Here is a 9,011-nt window from a genome sequence, read left to right on the forward strand (position 1 = left end):
AAAGATGATGTGGTCATCAAAGCAGCATAACACCTTTAGAGTATCTGTAGAAAAACAATATGTTTGTACCACAAACATGTTTTCAAGTGAAAAAGTTCAAAGTCTTGGCTAAAAGACAAAAGATACAAAATCGTACCTGTTTATCACTACTTGAACTGTAGGAATATAGAGGAGAATTAAACTACAAAGATTGACCATGATTTCTCAGAGTTCATATTTCTTCTTTTCTTTGTTCTCGCTTCTTTTGTCTTTATAAATCTTGATTTTACTGTTGTAAATCTACATACACATTCACAATATGTAGAAAGGCATTAAACAGACATTTTGAACAAAATAAATAAATGAAATAAAGTAACATACATAATACTTGAATGAATGAATAAAAAAGTAATGAAAAAAGTAATAAAAAAAGTAATATTTTTTATACGAAAAATAAAAACCAGTACAACGAAAGGTAACAGAAACTTTTAGTAGCATAGGTGTTAAGGCCATTGAATCAACTACATTATTTTATGTTTACAAAATAAAAAATTAGGATTAAAAAATAAAAATGTACTTGGCCCTTACACCCACCCTAGTGAGGATGTTTTGAACAAGAAACACCCCAGCATGGGATAGATCTGGATAGAAACATACACTTGTTTCTTGTTTATTTCATTTTATTATTCTATTTCATTTATCACATTTATTACAATATTCATCATATATATTCATTCATTTATTTTATTATTCACTTCTATTCATATTATTTGTTACTTACTTTCCTGTTGTTTATCCTCGTTGGGAGTTGTATTGTGTCTTATGAGTATCCGTTGGTCTCCATCTCAAGGTCCATAATAATGTCATGAGACAATGTTTTGATACTGTAATCTTGAATGGTTAAAATCACATATTGAATCTGTTTCTATTCAGATGAAGTTTGACAGAGCTTGACTGAGCATCATGCACAACTGAGATTATTCAATAAATCATTTGTCTGTCTATTTAACATCACTTCTTCTCCTGCCTGCTGTTCTTCCCTTCAGCTCTATATCTCCCTGGTGGCTGGGTTAAAGGATTGACTCAAAACGGAGTTGATATCTCCAGGTGTAATTTGTTCCTGACGGAGAGAAATCTAGTGAAACTGGACTCAAAGTTTAAATCTATAAGATCTACAAGCCATATCTCATAGTTGGATCTATCATATGGCGTTGTCGGCAGGATGGAATGACAGGTGAACAACCGGACTTGTGACGGACGAGAGGTACGAAGGGAAACCCTGCAGGTCTTCTCCTCATCGTGCTGCTCCAACTGGGGCGCCCCTACAGCTTAAACGGTGGTTTAACACTGTGTGTGTTAGGGGATTGATTCTAATTGTTCATTATGGGTGTGGCAATGTCAGGAAACAAAACTATAGACGAAATGATTTCTGAAACTAAGGGTGATGTTGAGACTACACGAAATAGCTGGGGAATTGTCTGATAAATTATCAGAATGTTTTGACACAAAACAAACTGAGGCAGAAATAGTTGAAAATTTTAAGATCAAAGCTCAGAAAGGTGGCATTTGGGAGCCTAATGACATCAGGACAGTATGGAAATAAATTGAGAGAATGAGGAAAAGAGATTCAAGGCAGGTTCCTTGGACTCTTGTTACCTTGTCTAAATGCAAGAAATGGGAAATGAAAATAGTAGTTGTCGGCATAGATACATTTTTTAATCTAGATTATTCCAGATTAAAATGGCTCATTTGAATTCTGCAGAAGGCATTCAGAATATGTGTGCTACCCAAATAATGACCAAAAGTAAGTCCTGTTTCCAAAATGCATCACAAACTGCTTGAGAAAGCTGTGATAATTGGTGATGAAAATAAATTATGTTCAATAAGATGTACTTGTGTTTAATAACTGTTTATTCAGTTAAACATGCATTTTGAACCAACATAAGAGGTTGTGATGAACTGTTTACAGTCAGTAGCTTTGTCTCAATCAGTCCAAGCTCTCCTTCTTCCACCAGTAACTAAGGCAGACCAGCTTGTTCACATTTTCTGGTGACAACCTAGATCTCCTCTTCTGCACAATGTGGCATGCTAAAGAAAAAAGTATCTCGTATGGGACAGTTGTGGCAGGAGTCCCCAAGTATCTACGGGCAATGTGGGCCAACCTACAATAGACAGCAGCGTGCTCCGACCACCACTTCAGTGGACACTGATCTAGACTGGCACTGGGCTCTACCTTGTACCTCTCCACAGTTTTGTCTTCTAGCGTCTCCTCATCTGATTCTGAGTCTGATCCTATCAATAGCAGGGCTGTTTTCTTCTTGGGTGGCTCAGGGTTCTCATCCCCGAGTGGCTGCAGAGCAGGTTCTTCTCCCTTCACCAACTCACTTAGCTTTGCCCACACTGGCTCCCTCTCTACTCTGGGCAAACACTTGAGTACGGCATACATATTAGGACATCGTCAGACCTCAGCGTCAGTACTCCGGTATCAGATAGAGCGGCATCGCGCTTCAGACAAAGCGGCATCATTTCTCAACAAAACAGCGTCGGTGAACAACAAGGCATCGGGCAAAACGGCCTCAGACTAAAAAGCATCAGCTCTCGTGCAACAAGGCATCGGGCAAAATGGCCTCAGACTAAAAGGCATCAGGTGACTCGAGAAATGGCAACGCCCCCCGCGTGACGTCATTGTCGCAAACCGTTTTCTAAAAGCACTTTTACGGCAGACAAACAGGTACACGCGAAAGGTACACATTTCCATGAGTTTGTTAATTAATTGATAGAACTTGTTGGGACATTTTTCAGCGAGTTTAATTGGAGGTAAACAGCCTTTAACCGAGGATTGTAAACTATGTACAATCCAATGTTGGCGGGGTATTGCAATTTAAAAACATTATTCGATTTTCTTGTGTTGTCTTAAAAGTTACAAATGTTTGATTGCTTTAAATGTTTATGATACGTTATGGCATTCTATAAATACACTTTATGACTTGATGAAAACGTTAAAAATAAACGAATTAAGTATAAACTGGTGTTCTGCTAATCAAAGTGAAATGTGCAAACTTACTTTTCTTTGAAGGGATGGATAAGATAAAAGCATACGATGAATTACGTAAACAACTGGAAAATGGTATGTAATGCAAACAGTAATATTACATCATCATAGCTTTGTTTGTGACTGGATGCATACTACAGGTTGTAATATGCTTGAAATTGATTTGTCACTCAATTTTATTTCTAGATGAATTTACACAAAAGGGCTTTGATGACAGAGTAAAACATTTATTGTGTGGAGAAGACGCACACAGTGAAGGAAGTCAAGGAACATTGGGTATTCCACTTTTTATTCACCTATTGACCTATTTTTCCTTGTTCCTTTTGCTCTGTATTTTAAATATTTTCTTCTAATTTTATAGAGACAAAAGAAAAAAATGAGAAGGCATTTATGGGTAAGGACAATTAAATGAAATTAATGCATCATAAAAATGTTTGTTTTGTTGCTCAGTTGCCAGTTCTTTTATTTCAGGGTGCTGTTACTGTTTGTTACTGTATTGTAGGAAATATTAACCAATCTCTTTATTAAGATGCAGCACAAGTATTTACCAAGGCAAAACATTTTATAAAACCCCAGCTGAAAAAATGTTAGTTTCCCCTTCGTCGGAAAGAAAAGTCCCTGTTAAAGGTGAGAGCTTATGGTGTTGTTATAACTATTTTACATGATTAGTGTAAGCTTTAAGGAATGTTACCAACCTTATATTTCTATTGTATTGCAAGATAAAAATGAGTCCCATGGAGTGGAAACCACGAACATCCAAAAAACCAGGCAGATATCAAAAAGTCATTCTTGAAGAAGCCCCCCCAAGGATCCTAGTGGCAGGCACAGAAGATTATGATGGACTGATACGTATTGCAGGATGCATTTTGGACAGAAATGGAAAGAGAGGGAAGTGCATTCACTCTTTGCCTTTCAGATGGCACAAGGTGGACAAAGGAGCAGTTTTGCCAAGGATATGGATCTGTCTCTGAGATTCCAACTCCCTGGAAGAGAACATTTTATATTGGACGTAGAGAAATGGGTATTGTACTGTAGATTTCGAAAGGAGATGTTTAATGTCTGAGTTATGATCCCTTTAGTTCTTATAACGTATCTTGTTGTGTCTACAGATATTATCGGTGAAAGCAGTTCAGCATTAGGTATGTTTTCAATTCCAGTGACAACATTATGCATTTTGCTAATACTACTTTATTGTTGCTAATGATTTGAAATTAATATATATATATATATATATATATATATATATTAAATGCTTCTTTTTTCAAGAAAATTATGAAATGGAAGACTCAGACATGGTAAAACAACATTTATTGGTTAATTTTGTCAATATTGTCTCTATAAACAATGTCTTAAGAAGATGTTTAATTAGGCCCTGATACTTATTTAGTTTTTTTTTGACGATAGGATTTCCAACCTAAGAGATCTAGATGTGTAGGAAGATCATTACAACAAAGTTTAGAAAGATATATGGTAGAGGTTCAGGGAGAATCCTTAAGTTTAGGTAAAAGTTCTAGGAGAAACACAAGTGCTGATTCAGAGAGATCTTTGAGTGGAGGCACAGGAACATCCACGAATTCAGATCAAGGTGGAGCAAGATCCGCTAGTGCTGATTCAGGTACAGGTAAATCCTTAAAGGAATAATTCACGCAGAAATTAGGCATTGTCATCATGTTGTTCATAATAGAATTCTGTTATTTTTAGTGTGGAACACTAAAAGGCTTTTGAAACACTTCTTTATGCACCTAAATTAAATTGTGAACAGCTTAGGTCATTAATGATTGGCTGACATTACATTAAAAATAAATAAATATACGTTAAACATTGTGTTGTAATAATTCAATTTAAGCTGCTGTCAGCTGTTCAGTATGGATGAATAAAACAGAGCTCCAGTGGAAGGGAAGATACTAAGTTAATAATATGGTAGATATGTTATCATATATCTATTGAGGATTCAGAAAAATGTTGTATGGATTCCTTTCTATAGGATGCCTGACAAACATGACCCTAAGAACAGTATGTAGGAGAGCTAGGCAAAGTATTTTGTATAAAGTGTAAGTTTGACATCATTTTCATTTGAATATTTTGCTTAATTCCAGATCATGGTGCAAGGGAGACCTCAGTTCCAGAGATCCAAATTGCAACTCCTAATCCAGAGAGGCCCATGGAAGGTGTTTGCCCACAAAATGAAGTGTTTTATGCGTCATCTAATGTAGTCATCATTTTACCATCATGTAAGTAATACAACTAGTCAAGTAATACTCTATGTTAAAAAAAATTCTAAAGCTGGAATCATGCCTTGATTAAAAATACAAAAATGGTTTGTTATTGTGTCTTCGTTATTTGATATCTTACAGTGTATTCTCAACGCCTGCCATTAGTGGACGAATCACTAATCAATTACAGTGAACAGAACATGTTGGGTGAAGGAACATTTGGGAAAGTATATCCCACCGCTGCCATAAAGAGGATTCCATATGGCATAGCAGGACTTCAAGATCAGGACATACAGCATGAGATTCTCGTCGCAATGTACGATATTTTTTTATCTTGTTCTTTGCATAGGCTGGTAATGGCCTGCAAAATGACTATTATACATTTATAATATGACAATTTTACATGTATGCAATTTCTAGGCGATTGAGCCATCCCAATATTGTACGACTTATGGCAGCAGCCCACACTGAAAACACGTTCTTGCTGGCCAATGAATACATTCACGGTACAACCCTGGATAATGTGCTACACAGTGACAATGCTTGTGTTAAGGTGAGTCTGTTTTTGCATGTAACATTTGTGAAAAAAGTTAGATTTTGTTTATATTTATAGCACAGTTGTTGTCCCCTTAAAACTGAAAAAAAACTAAAATTAGTTATTAAGCAAGTATACAAAAAGTGTTTAAAACGATACAATGGTTAGCCTAATAACAGTAATTGTAACAGTAAGTTGTGCCTAGGTGGTGTTCATTACATGGGAACTGTTATTTGGATGTTATTTCACTTAAACACATGTAAAGAAACCCACAATTGATGGTTTAAACTGGGATGTCTTCGAAGAAGTTACAGATCGCAGAACTAAGTGTAATCATGCAATCATTTTTTTAGTCAATATTGGGTTTAACCAGCATTTGACATGCTATTGAGTACATACATTTACACTCTTCAATAAGGTTTTTATCTTAGCTCCTATGAGTTTTTTTAAACATGTACTCCGTGTGAACTGTCATGAGATTTGTGCAAATAAATGGAAATAAAAAACCCTTCAATATATTGTAATTTCAATTTATTTTCCTAGCTTGAAGGAAACGATAGTCATTTTGTTGCCCTGGACATTTCAATGGCTGTTGAATACATCCATTCAAAAAATGTCATCCATCAGGATCTGAAGCCTGACAATATCCTGGTAAGTAATGTGCTTAACAGCTGCTTATGGGGATGTTAAATTAAGTTATTAAATGTTTTTTAGGGATACATCACTCCAAAATGAAAATTCAGTCATCATGACCTCGTGTCATTTCAAACCTGTTTGACTTTCTTCTGCAAATGGAGATATTTGGAAGAATGTTGGTACCAAATGCCGATGGTCCCTATTGACTTATATTCAACGGACACAAAACCAATGCAAGTGAATGGGGACCAGCGGTTTTCTGTTACATACATTTTGCAGAAGATAGAAAGTCATCAAGGTTTTAAATGACATGGGGGTGAATGAACAATGGCAGGATTTTCAATTTTCATCTCCTTAGAGATTTGCCGAACTGCTTATTTTTTCCCATCTTTTTTTAAAACAGATTGACCAGTTCTCCAAAAAGGCTGTGCTTACTGACTGGGGACTTGCCAACATAAGGGGCACAGTTTTATTGCGGCAAGGAAGCAGATTCACTGGAGGGAAAATAGGACCAATGGGTGGGACTTTTCTTTACATGGCTCCAGAATGTCTAATTGAATTTGAAGAGGCTTCCAGAAGCTCAGACATCTGGTCTTTGGGAGAAACATACCTTGAACTTTTTACAAAGTTGAAGCCCTGGACAGTAAAAAACCAGAAGCAGTTGTGCAGCCTGTTGACAAAAAATGCACAGCCACACGCTCTGGAACATCTGTGTGAAAGATACAGTTTCATCTCTGTGATGGTACACTATGACCCACCATCAAGACCTGAAGCTTCATCTGTTGTTCTCTCCTTAAAAACTGTTGAGCGGCTAGTTCTTCAGAGCCGTTATGGTTACAAATGGTAAATAACAATTGTGTCAAAAGTTTACATATAACCTGCAGAAAATGGAAAACGTTGCAGATATTTAAGTATAGTCAACAACACCAAAAAAAAAAAAACATTTAATAACTTAACTTACAAAAATAAGCCAGTTCAAAATTTTCCACACACCTCATTCTTTCTACTGTACAATGTTAACTGAACAGTTAATGTCAGTTATTTGTCATAGCTGTTGAAGAGTTTCCTGTTCGGTCAGAGCTTACAAAACATAAGAACTGTTCAGTTAACATTGTACAGTAGTAAGAATCAGGTGTGTGGAAACTTTTAATCTGGCTTATTTTTGTTGTTGACTAAATGTAAACATCTGTTGTGTGAACTAGCTTGTTCAGTGCAGTTTCTAATTAAAACAAATTGTTCAAATAAATTCTTAATTTTCAAAATCCCTCTTAATTTTCTGAAATTTGCATTTTTCACATTCTGCAGGTTGTATGTAAACTTTTGCTCGTTAGCCAATGTTCTTTATCTGTCAGGGTGTTCCTTATTCCTGATGTTAAAAGTTTAAATATTTTCTGTGGTTTGGATGAGAAAGTAAGATGTACAAATACTCAGTAAAGATTACATCTTACATATTTTGTTTGGTCATTTTTATTCATTCATATATTGTATTATATCAGCATCTCTACAGATTTTTTTAAGTACCTAAAATATAAACACCAGATCATTTTAACCACAAGCTCTCATTAGCCAGTAACTCATATATTTTATTTGCTTCTGCAAATGTGGATGGTATGGGAATGTCTCTTCTCTCCAAATATGATGTGAATTTCTCCACCAACATGAGGTAAGCTGCCAGAGACCCATCTGGAGATGATTGAAAGCTTGTATCTCGAAGAATGGCCCAAGATATTGTTTTGAATTCTTCATTTGCAACCAACAGTGGTTCACACAAATTGTTCTGCATATTGGAGAAGGTCATCATCCACTGTGCAAAGCATATCACCAAAACCTACATCGAAGAGAATTTTTTTTTAGACATAGACTACCAGTTTGCATCCAAGCATTTTAAAGGAAGAGTTCATCCAAAAATGAACATTGTTGTTACAAGCCTGTAAAGATTCTTTGTTGTGCTAAACACAGGTAAAGATATTTTTATTAACGCATGTAACTTTGTCTTTTGTCCTACTTAGGAGTCAATAGTGACCCAAAATTACTTGGATACAGACTTTCATTAAAATACCTTCATTTGTTTTCAGCATAACAAAAAAATGTTTACAGGTTTGTAACAACTAGAGGGTAAGCAGATAATGACAAAATGTTCATTTTTGGGTGAGCTATTCCTTTAATCAAATTAATACATACCTTGTGGCGGTGATGTGAACAGAATGTCTGGCTTCTCAAATGGACCTGCAACATTCTTTTGCTTGTGAATATCATGAGTGTTCCATAGTCTTTGTTCTAAGGTAAGATCTCTCTGAAGAAGGGGAATGTGTGTGTGTTGCAGACAATTTCTGTTGGACAGCATCCATTGGTTACTTAATTTGTTTACTGCAAATCACACAGGTTTTAGAGTCTGTTGAGTAAAATTATTTAACTTACATATGTACAGGATTGTCCAAATCGAGGATGCCTGATTCCATCATAGTATAAAATAAATATACATATTGCTGCCATCTTTTTGGTAATTATAGTCAATCAACATTTGTTGGACAAAATTAGCAGATTCAAGCAAATCAAATCCTTACCTCAAATGTAACCTGCCATTTTTTAATCCATG

General features: G+C 35.7%; 1 protein-coding gene across 2 annotated transcripts; it reads left to right on the forward strand.

The window, feature by feature from the left end:
- The first annotated feature begins 2,633 nt into the window (after positions 1–2,633).
- On the forward strand, positions 2,634–7,744 carry LOC130419870 (uncharacterized). 2 transcript variants are annotated; one of them, XM_056746869.1, is made up of 12 exons: positions 2,634–2,710; positions 3,056–3,106; positions 3,218–3,307; positions 3,393–3,425; positions 3,561–3,658; positions 3,751–4,052; positions 4,141–4,170; positions 5,128–5,262; positions 5,386–5,560; positions 5,665–5,797; positions 6,323–6,430; positions 6,819–7,744. In XM_056746869.1, the coding sequence occupies exons 6-12, from the start codon at positions 3,908–3,910 to the stop codon at positions 7,260–7,262; spliced, it is 1,170 nt and encodes a 389-aa protein (XP_056602847.1). In that variant the 5' UTR covers positions 2,634–2,710; positions 3,056–3,106; positions 3,218–3,307; positions 3,393–3,425; positions 3,561–3,658; positions 3,751–3,907; the 3' UTR covers positions 7,263–7,744. The 2 variants fall into 2 exon arrangements, with proteins under 2 accessions (XP_056602847.1, XP_056602846.1); XM_056746868.1 differs by lacking the exon at positions 2,634–2,710 and having other exon boundaries at positions 2,973–3,106.
- The last annotated feature ends 1,267 nt before the right edge of the window (positions 7,745–9,011 follow it).

The sequence above is a fragment of the Triplophysa dalaica genome, chromosome 4 (genome assembly GCF_015846415.1).
Source record: "Triplophysa dalaica isolate WHDGS20190420 chromosome 4, ASM1584641v1, whole genome shotgun sequence".
Lineage (NCBI taxonomy): Eukaryota > Metazoa > Chordata > Actinopteri > Cypriniformes > Nemacheilidae > Triplophysa > Triplophysa dalaica.